Source organism: Electrophorus electricus, chromosome 16, assembly GCF_041902795.1.
Source record: "Electrophorus electricus isolate QZ-2024a chromosome 16, ASM4190279v1, whole genome shotgun sequence".
NCBI classification, from domain to species: domain Eukaryota; kingdom Metazoa; phylum Chordata; class Actinopteri; order Gymnotiformes; family Gymnotidae; genus Electrophorus; species Electrophorus electricus.
This window is the reverse complement of record NC_137512.1, coordinates 24,341,764-24,362,480: the sequence shown is the minus strand read 5'-3', so window position 1 is coordinate 24,362,480 and position 20,717 is coordinate 24,341,764. Positions and strand designations below refer to the sequence as shown.

General features: G+C 46.3%; 2 protein-coding genes across 4 annotated transcripts in view; one reads left to right on the top strand and one right to left on the bottom strand.

The window, feature by feature from the left end:
* Positions 1–6,335, top strand: part of snrkb (SNF related kinase b) — a 24,250-nt gene extending 17,915 nt beyond the window's left edge. For both annotated transcript variants that reach the window (XM_081699024.1, XM_027029241.3), the window contains exons 4-6: positions 1,612–1,824; positions 2,075–2,191; positions 2,370–6,335. In XM_081699024.1, coding sequence (XP_081555150.1) covers positions 1,612–1,824; positions 2,075–2,191; positions 2,370–3,537 — 1,498 coding nt within the window. In that variant the 3' untranslated portion in view covers positions 3,538–6,335. The remainder of the gene's footprint in view (positions 1–1,611; positions 1,825–2,074; positions 2,192–2,369) is intronic.
* Positions 6,292–20,717, bottom strand: ano10b (anoctamin 10b). Of its 2 annotated transcripts, none has more exons than XM_035531911.2 (14): positions 20,449–20,717; positions 19,272–19,367; positions 18,955–19,166; positions 18,220–18,393; positions 17,949–18,089; positions 17,531–17,650; positions 16,643–17,314; positions 13,053–13,108; positions 11,723–11,797; positions 11,468–11,632; positions 9,059–9,250; positions 8,177–8,314; positions 7,735–7,851; positions 6,292–7,248 (listed from the first exon to the last, which is right to left on the bottom strand). In XM_035531911.2, exons 3-14 carry the CDS (start codon positions 19,154–19,156, stop codon positions 7,207–7,209), a joined length of 2,094 nt encoding a protein of 697 aa, XP_035387804.2. In that variant the 5' UTR covers positions 19,157–19,166; positions 19,272–19,367; positions 20,449–20,717; the 3' UTR covers positions 6,292–7,206. The 2 variants fall into 2 exon arrangements, with proteins under 2 accessions (XP_035387804.2, XP_035387803.2); XM_035531910.2 differs by having other exon boundaries at positions 19,272–19,371; positions 20,449–20,709.

Here is a 20,717-nt window from a genome sequence, read left to right as displayed (position 1 = left end):
TCGTTTTCCCTTTACCAGGGAGACACTAGTAATGACAAAGTGGCCAGTCAGTGACTAGGAATCTGATTGCCTGTTTGGAATTGAAAACCTCCAGAAAAAAAGCACTGAAAGGGTCCAGATTTGACTGTTGCCCAATACCTCCGGTTCTCCGTTTACCCCACCCACACCCCCACACACCCCCCAGGCAGAGAGGTGTACAGCGACGCCAGAGACGTGAGAGGAACCTGGCTCTTCGACCGTGCTAGTAAATCCCTTCTCACACAGACTTGCGAGAGGCTGTGGGGCTGGAGTTATTCACCCAGAATATGTGTGTTATGGCAGAGTTCTTTACAGAGGGACCAAAGACCAGCTCACCAAGGGAAGTCTGGCCTTGTGTGTGCGTGCGTGAGGGAGAGAGACATCTGCACTGGACCACATAGTCAAATATAGCGACTAGGTCACATGATCCTTATCCCAATCAAAAGCTCCTTTAATGGGAAACTGTTCCTCATCCAGAACACTCGTGTCCCTGGAGAACGCCGAGGTCACGCGTGTCCCTGGAGAACGCCGAGGTGCAGAGGGGACATTTCTGCCTCACTCTCTCTCCCTTTCAGCTGAAATTAAGTGAGACCAGTGAACTCTGACCTCTAGGCGTCAGTGAAAGCAATTTTGTTCGTCAGACCGAAGTCTGTGCTGCTCTAGTCTTCCTCGGCAAGATGTGTGGTGTTTACAACATCGCTGTGGCACAGACCAAAAGAGAAAAGGGGTGAAGGAGACATTTAGCTCACATCATCTAGAACTCTCCCTCCATCCCGCGCCGTCTACCTGCTAGAGAGCTGAGCTCAGCTTACGTGGGTGCTAACTGGCTATTAGAAAGGTAACAGAGCCAGAGCAGGCTACTAGATCTAGGGCTTGTGTGTAAACCATCATCTGCTCCCATTATATAAAATTAGCCACAGGGCCTAACAAGGATACGCAAGAATATACACACCGAGAGAGATATGGCTCCCCCTGCTGGCCATGCTGACCGCATGTATTGGGTCAAACGCAAGCATAATGTTATAAAACACCAAATAAATGAATTAGTGCATTCAGACACTCAAACGTGCGCGCACACGTGTTCCGGTGTGCGCTGTGAAAGCTCAGCCCACGGGCGCTTTCCGTCCGCATTACTGTGCTCCCCAGGTGCTCATGAATATTAATGAATAGTGAGATAAGCACTTTTGTTTCATTCGTTCTCTTATCACAGTCAGATGCACCTATGCAAATATCAGCGCCTGTCGTGAGAGAGAGAGAGAGAGAGAGAGTGTGAGGCTGAGAGAGAGATGAAATGGAAACGAGATGGATGGGTGGAGAAAGGTGGGGGTAGGGGTGAAAGCCAGCCTGTTTGGGTGGGGGTGTTAGGCTCCATTTCTGATTTATTTGTTCTGCTCTGATAAGTAGAAATAAAACCCTCTCATCTCACCTTCTCTCTCTCTCCTTTTTTGAATTAATTTGTTTATTTCTCATCTCAAGTATCCTCTACTTTTTGCCTTATTCTCTCTCTCTCTCTCTCTCTCTCTCTCTCTCTCTCTCTCTCTCTCTCTCTCTCTCTCTCTCTCTCTCTCTCTCTCTCGCTCTCTCTCTCTCCAGTCTCATCGCCCGTATGCTACAGAGGGACCCTTCTAAGCGGGCATGCTTGTCTGAGATCGAGGGTCACCCCTGGCTCCAGGACACGGACCCCTCCCCTGCGGCGCACACTACTGCCCCTCTTACGTCTCACCGCTGCCTGTCAGCCGAGGAGCATGAGCTGATCGTGCAGGCCATGACTGGTGGGAACATCGCCGACAGGGACACCATCCAGGAGTGAGTGTTCTTAACACATTCACTGCAACTTCTTCACATCTTCATGAGAACTGTCTGGGATATTTCAATCATATGGAGTTATTAAACACATTATACCTGAAATGTTGCTCAAGAGACCTTTTCTTTTCTAAGTGTTTTGCACAGATTACTTTAGTCCAGTTTTAAACAATTTATGGGGTGTTGTAATCATAATTTTAGAATTTTCATTTTCGGAGTTCGTGTGTGAGTAATGGTCTTGTGTGTGTATCAGGGCCCTGGAGGCAGACAGGTATAACCACATCACTGCCACGTACTACCTGCTGGGGGAACGTACGCTACGGAACAAGTCAGATCAGAGTGGCCTCGTTCACGAGCAGAGACACACACAGTGAGTGATACGCACACACACACACACACACCGTTCAGTAGTTTCCCTGTTCGAACACACCTTAGTCACACGTAAACCTCATAGTTAAACTGATGTTTGACTCAACTGTGGGGTCCATCTGTCGCTCCGAGAATAAGTGTGAAGACCTACTAAACCCTGTCTGGTGTTCCTTCAACAGGAGACCCTTATCAGCGCCATTGGACTTGGTAGACGGCAGAAGCCCTCAGGCGTACCCTCTCAGAGGGGTTTCTCTGGCTCCCTTGGCACCTCTGGGTTCCCCGTCTCCAGGGTTTGTCCGTCGGGGAGTGTGTGAGTCTGGAGACCTGCTGGCCCCCAAACCCAGCCAGCAAGACTCCTCCTTTGCGGATTTTGGCAGCCCGAGCACCTGTCTGGGCCTGAGCTTCCGCTCGGTATCCACGGACCAGCCCCCGACAGTGAAAAGTCTCGGAGCCCTCCAACAGATCTGTGAGGAAGAGGAGGAGGAGGAGGAGGAAGACGAGCCCATTAATGCCAACCTGGCTCCGTCAGCACCACCCTCCGAGTCTACTCGCGGACGTCGTTCGGCGTCCGAGTCTTGCGGCACTTCAGAGCAGATGGACGCCACACGGCGGGAAATCCCGGGAAAGAGACTGTGCCCGATCCTGGCAGAGGAGGAGGTGTTTCAACAGGAAGGGGCGGAGCATGGCAAGAAGCAGGAGTTCCAACACTCAGCGGCTCATCCGATCACAGAGGAGCAGCAAGGTCCCACAAAAGAGGAGAAGACCAAGCCCCCGACTGAGGAGGCCAAGCGTCCCGAGGAACCAGGCGGTCCGAGGCGGGAGGAGATCCTCAGCGTGTCAGGAGGGCAAAGACAGAGAACCCCGGGCCTCGGAGAGATGGGCGGCGCTCCACTGGCACCCCGGCTCCGTGCTGGGCGGTGTTGCCAGGCTCAGCGTGAGCCCAGCGCTGACGTCCTGGAGGCCAACAACAACACCACCCCCTCAAAGCCACGCCTCCTGGACGCCGACGTCATCACGCTCCCCGGCGGCTCGCCCCGCCCCCTGCCCAAGAACCACTGCGTGGACGCGCGTCCGGACACGGTGGAGACACGCAGGGCAGGCGGGGAGAGCGTGGAGAAGGTGGAGGAGGCGCAGGCCAAACATCCACAGGCGAAGCGAGGGTCTAGGGACGGCGGCGCCGACCCGGCCACCGCCCGGGTCGACCCCGGAAAGAGCAAGAACGTTAACCTGCGGGACCGCCTGCTGCACTTTCCCATCTGCGAGAAAGCTCTGTCCTTCAACATACAGCCCGCCTCCAAAGAGAAACTGCTCCCTTTCGCTCAGTACAACTGCTGCCACGTGCTGTAGTGGGAGACAGATAGAGAGAAAGGGAGAGAGATGGTGGGAGAGACAGAGAGAACGAATGCAAGCTTCTCCCTTTCCACAAAAGGTGAGACGGGCGTGTAATCTCTCCATACCCCTCCAGCATCTTACCATCTTGCCAGGATCAGCTTCTTCCAGCCCGCTCCAACGCCAGTCGGGGGTTTTTTTCCCCGGCATGTGTCCTTTTCTCTTACTGTGACCTCAGAGGTGCTCTGGCTACACACACACACACACATACAGATCACCCACCTCACTTACCACACACCGTAGCCCCCCGGCCCTTTACCCAGAATTCCCTGCTGCTTTCCTTTGTGGCGGCTGACCTCATAGTGCTGCTGTGTACATAGATAACTATCTACTAACGCCACTCGGTGTGCTGTGTGCTCAGTCACCTTTATTAGCTATAGCATATGTCTTGCAAGCGTAGGAGCACCGTTTGATAAAATGGCTTGTTGTTTTCGCGCTGTAATGGTTTCCCCAGAGCAGAGCTTGACCTACAAAGAAGATGTGAGCAGTGCAGATCGCCCCGGAGCAGGAGACACAGAAGTGGTTTGGTCAGCGACATGGCTAGGGTTAGTCTTCACCAGTTAGCATGGCACCATGACAATACTGGGAGCTTTGACCTGTTACCAACTGTCAAGATGGTATGTGTATTGGTACGCGCAGTATAGGACGGACTGGTTGGGTGAAGAACCCCTGCTCTTAAGTTCACGGCTTTGTAACTATAGGGAGACGCAACCCCACTCAGTGTGTCTGCGAGGAGCTGCATGTCACTGACACCACGGCATGTGTCCGGTTTCCGGAGGGCCAGGAGACACGCGACACACCCAGGCAGAGCATGTGGCTCCGTGACAGCACGGCTCCAGAAGCATGCTAAATTAGCACAGCTTAGACTAGCATTAGCATCGCACCTGCTGGGTTGACCAGGGAAAGACGCAGAATGTATCCACGATACATTTTTCCAAGGAAAAAAGGACTTTATAAGAGAGTGTTGTGAAAGACTTTCTGTGAAAAAGGACATTAATGGACAAGAGAAGACTGGTCTTCCTCGAGCTATTTTTGATGTTTGTTTCAAATACTTATATGGTTACTCTTGAAAACATGGAATTCTTGTCATATTGGAGCCTTATTAAGGGTATGATGGAGACATGGAGACATATGACTTCATACCATGCATTAGTTTTAGTTTGCTTTTTTTAAATTTAATTTTTAAAAATTTTTAGGACATGTTTGAGAGAGCAAAATGGTTTGGTTGTGTAATCTTGAAAATTCAACTTGATTCCATTGTGTGCCCTAGTGTGCATTTTGCTGGGCGCACAATCTCTGGGTATAAGATCTGCAACACGTCTGGTCATGTACAGTGTGTATATATTCTTTTTAGCATGTGTTGCTATCTATGTAAACTTGACGTTTTGACCAAACATACCATTCCACCAAGCTAGTTCCTCACCTCCTTGTCACAAGATGTCGGTTATCACAACCTCAGCATCCTACAAGAGGCCATGAGATCAAAACAAAATGTGCTAGAAAGAAATATTTAGGAGCACTGCTTAAAAAGCTTAAAGGCATCTCCTGTAACAGTTGAGGAACTTTGTGCTAAATTGACAAAGCTAGACATTAATGCAGATTAATACAGAAGTCTGTGACCATGGTTAGTTAATAACGTATACGTCTAAATCTACCATGGTTGTTGGTGAGTGTCCGATGGGTAGCTGTAAGTAGCCCCACTCCGTGTAGTTAAGATGGCTGAAGCTGTGGGATCTTCTGGTCCTCTGGTACCTTCATCGATCCCTGGCCGAATGAGGCATACTGATACTTTCACGTGTGATCGTTGGCCTTTTAGTGAGTTTACTGTTTAGTGTACCACAGACACAACGTAGGTGCAGGAGGATCAGAGAGACTTCTCTTTGAAGAGCAGCTTCCACAGGTTAAAACCAGCATGGCGGAAAATATGCCTCATAGTGCTTTACAGGAGGTTTCATGGGCCAAAACTTCCAGCAGCAACCTGTTAAGACGCGATTAGATTCCATAATCCAGACACACCGTAAATATGCTCATTTGTACAGAAAAAGCATGGACATGGGTGTCCAGGCTCTTCACGGATGTCCAGTGTCATCAGACATGTCGTGTTTCAGAGCAAGAGTGGCACTAAAGGATCAGCTGTTCATAAGTCTACACTCTTAAAAGAGCTCTAGAAAAATGTTAATGCTCTAAAAAAATACATTTAGGGATTCTTCAACAACTTTTTTAGAGGTTCTGTTTAGAAAAGGAACCACTGTGCTACTTGGCATGGTGTGTGTACTCTACGTACTCATCTACTGTTGCCTATAGTTTCCAGAGTTTATTCAATATGACCGATGTGATGTGTTATTATTCTATGATTCTTCAGACTATGAAAAACATTGAAATATTTAAAAACCTTTCTAAGAATGTACACCAGTGTGTTGTAAAACACAAACCTAATCCTGTGTTAGTCATTCACAAAGACCCTTCTGAGATGACGAATGACTGCAGACCCACTTTGATTCCAGGATAGAACATAAGACAGGAGATAAATTCACACACTCACTCACCCATTCATTTATTCACTCAGTCACTCACTGTCTAAGTTGTTTGTTTTCTCATTTGTCTCCAGTCTACCGACCAGCTGGACTCGCTCTACAGGGAGAGAAAGAGACAGCTGGCTATGTCTACACTTTCATTGACCCTTATTGAAATTATGACTCTGTTTCAATGAGATTAATTTATTTTTATATTTATTTATTAAAACTGATTAAACCAAAGTTTTGTGTGGTACTGTTCTTTAAAATGTACACAGAGAAAGTCTGTGAAAGTGATGATCGTTTTTATTGTGAGGAAGACGCTCTGTGAATCACTGACTACATGATGCTCAGCGCAGCGCTGAAGCGTTTTTATTAATTCATTCGCCTGCTTGTGTTCTCGTAACGGCTGCGGTGTAAAGCAGTGAGTGTATAATTTAGTGGAGCTTACAAACGTCCACCAGACCACTGCGTAACATCACAGGCGGCTTCTTAAGGCTCATATCACTGCAGATAAAATTCTTTGGTTGGTAGAAGACACGTACAATAAAACTGAAATTTGCAAGATAAAAGTAACTCATGCCTGACGGTTTACAGCCCGTACATAATGTGATTTGTCTCCCAACTGGTTTTTTAAACTACCCAGTGTACTGACCTATGTACCATTTTCTCACATAAAAAAACAATTTTTAAATGTCAAACCTCAACACAATTACGCTTTAAAGGAGAACGTAGGAGTTAATCAGTTAACGTCAGTTAAAGCTAATCAATTAAGTGCAATTAGTTGGGTTCAACAAAATAACATTTATATATATATATATATATATATATATATATATATATATATATATATATATATATATATCCTGACATATATATCCTCCAATGTAGTACATGTCTACGCTTCATCAGTTCAGTTTAAGCAAAAAAAAAACAAAAAAAACCTGACATTGACAAGACGTTTTGTCATACCACAGTAGCCCTCTAGGGGGAGACACCGAGTCCAACTTAAGTCTGGTTCAAATTTTCCCTGGGGATATGGCCTCCGCCCTTTAGCATACGGCAACTAGCTAAGCACACAATGCATGAATGTAAAGGCGACCAGCAGCGGGACTCAGGGTCTCAGCTCGGCAGGGACATGGGACCGTTTCACTTTCTGTAAGGCGAGAAGCGGATTAGGCTGTCAGACAGCAGCACAGCTTGGACCACCGTACCGTAAACAAAACACAATAGATAATACTGTATACAGAGAACTATAGAGTCATTACAACAAATAAGAATAACTGCAGACCCCAAAGGGTTTAATTTGGCATCCAGTGGGCCATCACACTAAATAACTGCGGCTGGGATTGGGACTAAGGCCACAGATTCACGTTATGAGACCACGTATGCGTGTTATGGTATTTTTCCTCCCTCAAATTGTTTAAATAAATGTATGTCTACAATATTTTACAAGCACCGGGCTTGAATACATTTTTTTTCTATTAATTGTTGACAGTCTGTGTCAAGGTCTATATCAATTAAATAGCCTTTCTGCAATCTAAACCCTAACAAATGTAAATTAGTTTTAAAATCTTAGTCCATAAAGTAAATCAGCCGTCGTAAAAAAGTCAGCCATAGTAAACCAGCCCCGCTGTCTCACCTGGAGGTTCAAGGCTTTCATGGAGCGATATTCAATCTGCTCCCTTTTGATGCGGACCCAGTCCGGTTCATCCGGAATCATGAAGGCCAGAATGAGCTTCACCACGATGAGAACATGCTGTGGAAAGCGAAGACGCACAACCCGGAAAATGAGGCTGGCCGCCCTATAAAACACCACAACCCGCTCAACTGTGTTAGGCAGGTTAACGTATAAGCACAGAACTTCATGCAGTGTTGGAAAAGAGCCTACAGTTCTTTTCAGGAGCTAATGAATGCAATGTCCTCTTCAAGAATAAGTGCGTAAACATGTATGCGTAACGTCAGGTCAGTTCATCTGCAAAGTCTCTCATGTGTTTGGACAACTCGTCACTGCAAACAGCAGGGTGTGTGTGTGTGTGTTTGTGTGTGTAAAGGTTCATCTACAAGTGTGATTAGGCTTTGACCTCGATGAAGACGGCCAAAAGGAGGACACCGGCAGGACTGAAGACGGCGTTCTGTAAGAAGGCTCTGACACGTGGAGCCATCAGGAACAGCCAGCAGTTGGACAGCACAGAGAAAAAGCCGAGGAGCTCAAACGCTGTCTGTGGGGGAGCATGCACACGCACACGCAACCATGCACACGCAACCACGCACACGCACACGCAACCACGCACACGCAACCACGCACACGCAACCACGCACATGCACAAACAACCACGCACACGCAACCACGCACACGCACATGCAACCACGCAACCACGCACACGCACAAACCACGCAAAGTTAGAAAGGCACATTCAAAATTGCAAATATACATACATACATACATACATGCATACACGCAAGACAGTCAGCATTCTATATTCAGACGCTTTCCTTTTTCCTGTCTAAAGAAGTTTAGATTAAAAAAATTTTAAATTAAAAAAATAAAACATATAATTCAACAAATATTTCATCCCACATATAAAAGACACTGATCTGTGATCGCAGTCGTCACATCCGTGTCTGGGTAATGTCACAAGTTAAGGGTGCTGAAGCCTGCATACCAAGTGGACTCTTTAGGGACACACACACACACACACACACACACACACACACATACACACACACACAGGTGTGTATACATGTAGATGTGTCTATCAAAGGAGGTCCTAGTACTTTGAAATATCAAAGGCAAACATTAAAGGCAAATAAGACACACTTACACCTACACTGTGTTCTCTCTAACAGTTTAAAACTGAGACACATTCTATCAGGAAAAATCTCACACACAACAGCCAGGCCCTGGACAGGAAGCTCACATTCACAGTCCGCCTACTCTCAGCTGTAGCCCCGCCCCCTCACACCTGCCACACCCCTATGCTGGCCTCGGGCGGAGCAAATGGTTTGCGGAACAGGTGGCAAATCTTGTAGGCGTCGCCACGGATCTCTGTGATGTTGTTGAGCAACAACAGGAGTGCCGTGAGGGGGTACACACACGAGAACAGACTCAGATATCCAAACTGTACAAGCAGCTCGATGTACTCTGCAAACAGACCCTGAACACACACACACACACAGAAATAAAGGGAGACAGGGTTATGGGCAGATATTTAGCTTACCCAAGTGTGTTTTCATGCATTACAATAAGCAACATTAAGGCTGTTTAATCTTTTTCACGCACAATTAGCCTTCATAGAATTAATGACTAGTCACTCACACGCACACATACACACACACACACTCTCAGTCTCACACCCTCATATTCTCTCACACACACATCCACTTATTTAGACTTTAACTCATACTCACTCACTCCATCACTTATTCACTCACTCACTAATTCACACACAGCCAGTAACTCACTCTCACCCCGTACCCATTCACTCCTTCACCAACTCACTCTCTCACTAACTCAGTGTCACTCAGTAACTCACTCTCACCCCGTACCCATTCACTCCTTCACTAACTCAGTGTCACTCAGTAACTCACTCTCACCCCGTACCCATTCACTCCTTCACCAACTCACTCTCTCACTAACTCAGTGTCACTCAGTAACTCACTCTCACCCCGTACCCATTCACTCCTTCACCAACTCACTCTCTCACTAACTCAGTGTCACTCAGTAACTCACTCTCACCCCCGTACCCATTCACTCCTTCACTAACTCAGTGTCACTCAGTAACTCACTCTCACCCCGTACCCATTCACTCCTTCACCAACTCACTCTCTCACTAACTCAGTGTCACTCAGTAACTCACTCTCACCCCCGTACCCATTCACTCCTTCACTAACTCAGTGTCACTCAGTAACTCACTCTCACCCCGTACCCATTCACTCCTTCACTAACTCAGTGTCACTCAGTAACTCACTCTCACCCCGTACCCATTCACTCCTTCACCAACTCACTCTCACTAACTCAGTGTCACTCAGTAACTCACTCTCACCCCCGTACCCATTCACTCCTTCACTAACTCAGTGTCACTCAGTAACTCACTCTCACCCTGTACCCATTCACTCCTTCACCAACTCACTCTCTCACTAACTCAGTGTCACTCAGTAACTCACTCTCACCCCGTACCCATTCACTCCTTCACCAACTCACTCTCTCACTAACTCAGTGTCACTCAGTAACTCACTCTCACCCCGTACCCATTCACTCCTTCACCAACTCACTCTCTCACTCAGTGTCACTCAGTAACTCACTCTCACCCCGTACCCATTCACTCCTTCACTAACTCAGTGTCACTCAGTAACTCACTCTCACCCCGTACCCATTCACTCCTTCACTAACTCAGTGTCACTCAGTAACTCACTCTCACCCCGTACCCATTCACTCCTTCACCAACTCACTCTCTCACTAACTCAGTGTCACTCAGTAACTCACTCTCACCCCGTACCCATTCACTCCTTCACCAACTCACTCTCTCACTAACTCAGTGTCACTCAGTAACTCACTCTCACCCCCGTACCCATTCACTCCTTCACTAACTCAGTGTCACTCAGTAACTCACTCTCACCCCGTACCCATTCACTCCTTCACCAACTCACTCTCTCACTAACTCAGTGTCACTCAGTAACTCACTCTCACCCCCGTACCCATTCACTCCTTCACTAACTCAGTGTCACTCAGTAACTCACTCTCACCCCGTACCCATTCACTCCTTCACTAACTCAGTGTCACTCAGTAACTCACTCTCACCCCGTACCCATTCACTCCTTCACCAACTCACTCTCACTAACTCAGTGTCACTCAGTAACTCACTCTCACCCCCGTACCCATTCACTCCTTCACTAACTCAGTGTCACTCAGTAACTCACTCTCACCCTGTACCCATTCACTCCTTCACCAACTCACTCTCTCACTAACTCAGTGTCACTCAGTAACTCACTCTCACCCCGTACCCATTCACTCCTTCACCAACTCACTCTCTCACTAACTCAGTGTCACTCAGTAACTCACTCTCACCCCGTACCCATTCACTCCTTCACCAACTCACTCTCTCACTAACTCAGTGTCACTCAGTAACTCACTCTCACCCCGTACCCATTCACTCCTTCACCAACTCACTCTCTCACTAACTCAGTGTCACTCAGTAACTCACTCTCACCCCGTACCCATTCACTCCTTCACTAACTCAGTGTCACTCAGTAACTCACTCTCACCCCGTACCCATTCACGCTCTCCCTAACTCCCGTCTCCCTGCTCCTCTGTTCGCTCCGAGCTGCTATAAACTCTACAGTGAGAGAAAGACACAGAGGGAGGCGGCGCTCACGGGGAACGGAGGCAGACTGCCCTCCGCCTGCATGTGGTCCGCTGCTGGGTCGTCGTCCTTCAGCTCCTTCTTTGAGGAGTTGTAGACGCGTTCTACGATGTAGGGCACCACCACTTCGGTGAACTGGTTCACCATCTGGGACAGAATCAGCAGCGAGGATAGCCGCTGCACACACAAAACGCACAGATTCATACGCACCACTTCCTTAAGTCCTGATTTGTGAGGTACAGAAGGATAACAGTAATCTCTACTCACCTTGCGGAGGAGGAGCAGATCCTGCTTGAAGAAAGCAATGTGGAACAGCACAGCAAAATTGTTAAAGAAGGTGAACTGGGGGGCAGAAGGAGGCAGAGAAGTTCAGAGATATTCAGAGAAATTCAGAGATGTTCAAAGATGTTCAGAGAAGTTCAGAGATGTTCAGAGAAGTTCAGAGAAGTTCAGAGATATTCAGAGATGTTCAGAGAAGTTCAGAGATGTTCAGAGAAGTTCAGAGATGTTCAGAGATGTTTAGAGAAGTTCAGAGATATTCAGAGATGTTCAAAGATGTTCAGAGAAGTTCAGAGATGTTCAGAGATGTTCAGAGATGTTCAGAGATGTTCAGAGAAGTTCAGAGATGTTCAGAGATGTTCAGAGATGTTGAGTTCTTCTCTTTTAGTTCTAAATCTTTGAGCTGCTGCTCTGGGACTCGCACTTATCAGCCAAATACATCCAAATACACCTGGGACTTTCCAAGCAGAACCCCTGCTGTGTCTCTCCTGTTTTAAATAGTACTCTGAGTGCATGAACCAGAGCCAAGCCCCAAGAGACAGAGAGACACTTTGACTTTTAATACAACATCTAATGCAAAATATTTTTAAAAAAACCCTTTCTCTTCCTCCCAGGCATTCCAGGGGCCCGACCACAAACGGTCCCCAGTCTGTGCTGGAAGACAAACACCACGTCATCACCTGCAGCACACGCAATGTATATCAGCAACACATCAGACATTTAAGTCTTCAAGTCACTGGCTATAACTTAAGCCAATTCTACTTGTTTTGCTTAATGAGACAGAAGATAAAAGATACCGAAAAAAACAACATACAGCAGATAAAATAGGTAAGGCTACTCAGAAGCCAGACAATGCTTGTCAGGAGAAACACAACCCCTTCAGAACCTAAACACCTGCTTCATTTTCAAGCATGAAAATGTATTTTCTACACAGAGGATCAGTGGTTTTGAGTTACACACACAGTCATTCAAATGCTAAACGCTGTGAATGATCTCGACATGCAAACAGCAGTTTACAGATGAGGATGTGTGAAGAGCTCTCCCATCATTTAGACAAACAGAGACCATCCTGCCTTCCCAAAAAGGAAACAGGGATTTCATTTGCATTTTAAAGAAAGTAATGCTTTTAATTTGCATGTATAAGAAATTTATTTATTTATTTGCCTAGTAGAGACCAAGCAGGAGTGAGAGAATGAACAGATGAATGGAGAAGGAAAAGGAGGAATGAATGGATGAATTGAGAAGAAAAAAGGCAGGATGAATGGATGAATTGAGAAGTCAAAGGAGGAATGAGACTAAGGCGTGCAAACAAACTCACCACCAGAACTTTAGTAGTGTGATGTTTCCCGAAGGACGATTCCTCTCTGTGGTTCTCTGAGAGAGAGAGAGAGAGAGAGAGAGAGAGACTGTACAGTTTTAAACAGCATCATTTCACACTGCCAAGGTTTACTTTATACTTTTCCATCATATTTTTTCTACGCTCTGTTCTGATGTTCTCTAGTACTAATGAAGTACTTTTATCACTGTTCACTCTGTTACTCTGTCACCACCATTACTGTTACTACTGTCACTCTCCAACACCAAAATAAAATATCTCATCATCTAAACATGGACACCAGCCTGTCACTAAGCAACAGTCTCATCACCTAAACATGAACACCACCCTGTCACTAAGCAACAGTATCATTACCTAAACATGAACACCACCCTGTCACTAAGCAACAGTATCATTACCTAAACATGAACACCACCCTGTCACTAAGCAACAGTATCATCACCTAAACATGAACACCACCCTGTCACTAAGCAACAGTATCATCACCTAAACATGAACACCACCCTGTCACTAAGCAACAGTATCATTACCTAAACATGAATACCACCTTGTCACTAAGCAACAGTATCATCACCTAAACATGAATACCACCCTGTCACTAAGCAACAGTATCATCACCTAAACATGAACACCACCCTGTCACTAAGCAACAGTATCATCACCTAAACATGAACACCACCCTGTCACTAAGCAATAGTATCATCACCTAAACATGAACACCACCCTGTCACTAAGCAACAGTATCATCACCTAAACATGAACACCACCCTGTCACTAAGCAATAGTATCATCACCTAAACATGAACACCACCCTGTCACTAAGCAACAGTATCATCACCTAAACATGAACACCACCCTGTCACTAAGCAATAGTATCATCACCTAAACATGAACACCACCCTGTCACTAAGCAATAGTATCATCACCTAAACATGAACACCACCCTGTCACTAAGCAACAGTATCATCACCTAAACATGAACACCACCCTGTCACTAAGCAATAGTATCATCACCTAAACATGAACACCACCCTGTCACTAAGCAACAGTATCATCACCTAAACATGAACACCACCCTGTCACTAAGTCTCCAGATTTGATTTCATCACATTTACCCTTTTTAACCCTCCCATCTTTCTGTCTTTCTCCATCTCTCCCTATTCCCTCACTCGCTCTCTCTCATTACCAAGCTTCACCATGTCATTCAACACATTTCATATTGAATGTCATGTCTGTCTTAGGAACAATTTTGCCCAAGCACAATAAAATATAAAGTTGAACATTCCCTGTGTAACTAATAACAAAATAACAAAATCTAGTAATAAATAGTAGTAACAAAACGGAAGAGTAGTAATAAAATAAATAAAGAAATAATGAATAACTGTAGAGATAAGCACTGCAGTTTGGTTTAGTGCGCCACCGTCTAAAGCTAAGTGTGTCGCCGCGCTTTTTCAGGCCACAGGTGTTGTTCACAGTACGGTGGCTGTGAGGACCGCACTGCGAATGGAAAAAAGCTCTGCAATTACACAAAGCAAATTCAACAAATTTTACATTTACATTGTAAATGAAAACATAAAAACACATGTGCCACATTTCCGGAAGCCGGTGCAAATAATTTATTTATTAAAAAATGCAAAAATCCAACCAGAAATCAAACGCAAGTGTTTCTAGAGGACACGCAGAACAGATGGACTCCTATGAGACCAGCGGTAACCGGGTAGCCGATGAAAAATTCTATTTGTGATTCCCACTGTTACATCGTTATATTGGTTATATATATGTGAATGGTCAAAGCCCGATCCGTACTTCGAGTACAACGCATGCTTCACGTCTCATAGAAGACAAGCATTGAGACTATTCCGGCCTGGCTCCTAGACAGTGGAACGAACTTCCATTTGCTGTCCGGACAGCAGAGTCCCTTGCAGTCCTCAAAATCATTCTACGCCATTATACCAGTCACAAAACTGGTAGAACTGGTGGCTAATAGCAAATATAAAATCATTTTCACTAGCTGTTCTCCATTCCATGTCCCACGGAAACAATATTGTGTTCTGACTGGATTTGCAGCATTTCTGTAGTTGTAGGCGTTTTCTGAATTTCTGAAATGTAGTGAATGTTGTCGCTAAGGTGTAATTTTTTCAATTAAGTGTCTGCTGAATTTACATCACGGTTCTGAAATGTGGCACATGTGATGTCATTTTGATTGATTTGTTTCATATAGTGGTAGCACATATTTCCTTTTGCAGAGCGATGGGTCTTCCAGGCCACCATACTGTACTGGGCCTATAAGAATGTAAAATATTTCATTTCAATCTCACTACTCTCCCAGTGCCTACTCTGGGAAACTGGAGGTTTTGGTTCAGTATCTGAGTACTGAGTATATAATCACAGTCTAGTCACAGAGTCTATAAACACAGTCTTTAGTCACAGAGACTATAATCAGAGTCTATAATCACAGTCTTTAGTCACAGAGACTATAATCAGAGTCTATAGTCAGAGACTATAATCAGTCTATAATCACAGCGCCTATAATCACAGTCTATAGTCAGAGACTATAATCAGTCTATAGTCAGAGACTATAATCACAGAGTCTATAGTCACAGAGAGTATAATCACAATCTATTGTCAGAGACTATAATCAGTCTATAGTCACAGAGACTATAATCACAGTCTATAGTCAGAGACTATAATCACAGTCTATAGTCAGAGACTATAATCAGAGTCTATAGTCACAGAGCCTATAATCACAGTCTATAGTCACAGAGACTATAATCACAGTCTATAGTCAGAGACCATAATCACAGTCTATAGTCACAGAGCCTATAATCACAGTCTATAGTCACAGAGACTATAATCACAGTCTATAGTCACAGAGACTATAATCACAGTCTATAGTCAGAGACTATAATCACAGTCTATAGTCACAGAGACTATAATCACAGTCTATAGTCACAGAGACTATAATCACAATCTATAGTCATAGACCATAATCACAGTCTATAGTCACAGAGACTATAATCACAGTCTATAGTCACAGAGCCTATAATCACAGTCTATAGTCAGAGACTATAATCACAGTCTATAGTCAGAGACTATAATCACAGTCTATAGTCACAGAGACTATAATCACAGTCTATAGTCAGAGACTATAATCACAGTCTATAGTCAGAGACTATAATCACAGTCTATAGTCACAGAGACTATAATCACAATCTATAGTCAGAGACCATAATCACAGTCTATAGTCACAGAGACTATAATCACAGTCTATAGTCAGAGACTATAATCACAGTCTATAGTCAGAGACTATAATCACAGTCTATAGTCACAGAGACTATAATCACAGTCTATAGTCACAGAGACTATAATCACAATCTATAGTCAGAGACCATAATCACAGTCTATAGTCACAGAGCCTATAATCACAGTCTATAGTCACAGAGACTATAATCACAGTCTATAGTCAGAGACCATAATCACAGTCTATAGTCACAGAGCCTATAATCACAGTCTATAGTCACAGAGCCTTTTCTCCCTCCCTCTCTCTTTCTATCTATATCTCTCTCTCTCACCCCACTCAGTTAACTGCAGGGCCACAGTGCGGTATGCGTTTCCCAGCATGTTGGTGTACACAATGTGCATAACGGAGGGCAGGTAGGTCAGCGCCGCTGTGACGATCGAGCCCGACGCCTTGTGGAAGTCCGCCATCAGCCCCTCGGAGTAGTAGAAGCCCAACATCCCCAAGACAACCAGGCAGAGGAACAGACCAACCACAGGCACCGACACCAGACCCATGCGCAACTGTCTCTTCCAATCGGGGAACAGTGGCTCCACTCTTCCTGTGACCGGATTGGTGCCCAGCTCGCCGTGGAAACCTGGGCGGGGCTCCTGGAAGCGCTCCGTCAGCGTGAGTGTCCCCCACCGGTAGGAAAGGGCAGCGCTGCGCCTTTTCCACAATTCCATGAACAAAGTGGACCAGATCATGCTGAAGACAGCCTGCACCATGTGACCACTGACTGAAAGCTGGTCTTCGTCCTCTGGGGCGGAGCCAGGGGAGGGGGAGGAGCCTGAAGCAGAAGCCAGGCCTGAGGGATCTGCTGGAGCTCCATCAGGCAGGGGTGGCCCAGGAAGGACGAAGGTGATGAAGACTCCCAGAAGTGCTGGGGGGACCAGAAACCAGGTGTAGAAGTCTAAAAAACTGAAGTAGAACGCAACAGAGCCGCCGAAGTAAGCGTGTATGGAGTCTGACCGACAGAGAGAGAGAACACAAGAGCAAATTAGATATTAACAGAGGTGTGTGTGTGTATACATGTGAGACATTCTAGAGATTACAGAGACAGTGCAAAATGTGTGTGTGTGTGTGTGTGTGTGTGTGTGTGTGTATGTATGTGTATGTGTGTGTGTGTGTGTGTTTATATGTATGTGTGTGTGTGTGTGTGTGTGTGTGTGTGTGTGTGTACCCAAAGGCTGTCCCCACAGGCGTTTCTGGGAATACCACTCTTGCCCGAGAGCTTTCAGCTTCTTCTCATCACACAGGGGAAAAACATCCTGAATTACTCCTGCTTTCTGCAGCTTCTGAACTACAGTAGAGAGAGAGAGGGTGAGAGGGAGGGGCAGAGAGGGAGAGAGAGAGCGAGAAAGAGAGGGAGGGAGGGAGGGAGGGAGGGAGGGAGAGAAAGAGAGAGAGATGGACACAGCATTATTACATTAGGCTCGGTGAGGAGAGAGCGTAGAATGACTAAGCATTTCATATTTCAGCAGACAGAGCGATGCCTACTGGCCACTTTCAGAGTTACACAAATAAACACACACACACACATGCACTTACACGTGTTCAATGTTCAGTCTGATGGACTGTGTGTGTGTTGTCTAACTCACAGATGTTCTGTCTGGCCCGGAGGATGCCCTTGTCTCCTGGTATTCCGGGGATGCGCTGTGCTTTTAGAGCCCGCATAGACTCTAGCTCATGCTTGACGATGTACTGCCTCTCAGCGAGGGTCAGGAACTTCTGCATGTCATCTGCACAGAGAATGCAGCTGTGTCACCCACATAGAGAATGTAACTGTGTGTTATGAGCACAGTGAATGGAGCTGTGTGTTAGTTTTGCTTTTTGCACTCCTTTCAGAACAATCGGGTTACGACTCCGCACCGATATTGCTGAAGTTGTGGCGGTCGCTGAAGGAGAAGGTGACCATGCTGTCGTCTTTATCTGCTCTGCAGAGCCCCAGGTCTTCGGTGGCACGCAGCAGCGTGCAACGCGGCGCGGCCACCACGATGCGGCCCCAGCTGGAGTCCTCGCCGGGGTGCGTCAGCAACTGCGCCCCTGAAACACACAGCAACACCTCACTCATTATATATATATAATAACCCGCTAATAACCCAGCCTACATTACTGTTACATTTTTAAAAATGATTAGTAATTGTATTTATGCACAGGATAAGATGTAATAATAGTAATAGTGTTCTATAATATCTTACGCCCACACCTAGCCCCGCTCACACTGTTAATGCGCATGCTCAGTAAACCGCTTCCAACTGGAACTCCCACCTCACACAGTGACAGGACACCCTCAGCCCCTCCACCTTTATGGCGCGTTTCTCCAACTAATCTGCACTCTCCTCATCCACAGCCACCGGCTGGTGCCTTCAGCTCCTGAAAACTCCCTCACAGCTGCTTTTAATTCAGGGCCCCCAAGGCCAAACTATGACGATGCGGCAGACTTAGCCACAAATCCCATGCCACCTGCATCTCCCGGGCGTACACGCGCCCACCTCCCGCGGTCTGCCCACCTGTCCTTCCCTTTCAAAAGCTTCCACTGTCAACTCTATCAAATACGTCTGACGTGCAAACATACGCTGTTTAGACAGAGGAAGTTCTGCTCACCTCCTGAGCTGTGGGCCGCGGAGATCATGGCCATAATCCACTGCTTGGTACCGGGCTGAACATTCTCAGCCAGCTGGATCAGAACCAGTGGCTCCACCTGGCCCGAAACACAGCAGGGACAGGTGACCTTGGACCAGGACTCTGACCGCGACAGCAGCCCTGTGTCAGACAGCGCCTCCTGTGGCTGTGTTGGGGATGCCATTGTGGTGTCCCTGCGGAAGGGCAACAGATATGGTTTTGAACTGCTTCTACTGGAAAGCTGGGTTTTGGCGATTTTGAGACACAAGCATTAAAAGTGAAAAACAACGCATACACACTCTGTTATGAAGACGTGGAGAATGTGGTGCTGGGGTAGATTCCCAGGACTCGTCAGGGCTGCTGAGCCACCTGCTTTCACAGCCTCACACGAAGCACTTCCTCCCGGACCATGGTGCAACACAAAACAAGTACAACAGACAGCACACTACACGGGTGCAAACAATACAATGCAGTGCAATAATACCATACAATAAATACAAGACAGCAGTGCTGATGAAACACAGAGTGCAATTAAGGGTGTTAGGGACACACATGTTAACATTTAGTATCACATGCTATCATATATGGATATATTTTTATTTCAATTTTTGAATTATATTAAAACAAAAATATCAGTTGTTTTAATTATGAGCTGATTAAATTTTTGTATTATTTGTTTGTTTGTCTGTTTGACATATAGTTGGTGTAGTTGATAGTTGTTAGTAATGACGCTCTCTAAGCTACGTGTGAACATCTCACCCAGTAGTCTTATACACAGTAATCCTGTCAACTTTGAATGGAACTTCCTTGTCTTAGATGGTGTCCGATTACATACAGTGTTGGACTGCTGTCCATTTCAAACTATAGAACATATTACTGGCAGATCTATGGCAGCGGCTCCCCCGCCCTGTTCTGTTGAGTTTACCCCAACTCTGGAGTGACACGCCTAAACAAACCCTACACAGGGGCAGATCGGCGCTGTGCAGAGACAAGCGGTAGCAGCAACGCAGAAGTTAAGCAAAACATCACGAGCAGTAGCCAAACCTCACCAGCAGTCCACATGCCTTCAGAGCACAATTCCCTGACGGTTTGAGTCATGTTTAAAAAAGCACGTACGTTTCGATCATGCGCGTAGACCTGAGTACGGCACCAGAACGGCACAGTCGCCAAGAAACACGCGTGTTGGCAGAATAAACAACTTTAGCAGTATCAACAGGATGCGCACAGACTGTGTGTGTGTGTGTGTGTGAACGTTTACAGTGGATGTTGATAAACCACAAGAGAAGGTGTGTTTAAATCACACACACACACACACACACACTGAAAGTAACTAGCAACCAGGAAGGAGAGAGAGAGAGAGAGAGAGAGAGAGAGAGAGAGAGAGAGAGAGAGAGGATGAGGAGAGAGAAAGAGAGAGAGAGAGAGAGAGAGAGAGAGAGAGAGAGAGAGAGAGAGAGAGAGAGAAATGTAGATTACCTCCTGGAACTGAACTGCTCCCGGAGTTCTGCTCCTGTGCGGGTGAGCTCACAGCTCCTCCTCGTCCGCCGTCTTCTGCAAACCGAAGCAAAAAGCAGCGCCTCAGCAGACTGCACGCGCGCGCACGCCTCGCGACCTCCCGAGGGTCGTGCCCCACGCTCGCACGGACGACACGCTCTCCGGTCCGGACGCGCACCGCGCAGCAGCAACACGGGCGTGGCGGGCGGGTACTCGGAATGCAGCGCAGCCTCCCCGTCCTGCTCCAGGAC

Bases quoted from the DNA above. Each gene is read 5' to 3' on its own strand.
- ano10b (XM_035531911.2), bottom strand. From the start codon at position 19,156: ATGGCATCCCCAACACAGCCACAGGAGGCGCTGTCTGACACAGGGCTG. The intron at 17,651-17,948 runs GTGAGTTAGACA...TCTCTACTGTAG, and splicing joins CCGGGCCAGACAGAACATCT to TTCAGAAGCTGCAGAAAGCA. The intron at 11,798-13,052 runs GTGAGTTTGTTT...TCTGCCCCCCAG, and splicing joins ACACTACTAAAGTTCTGGTG to TTCACCTTCTTTAACAATTT.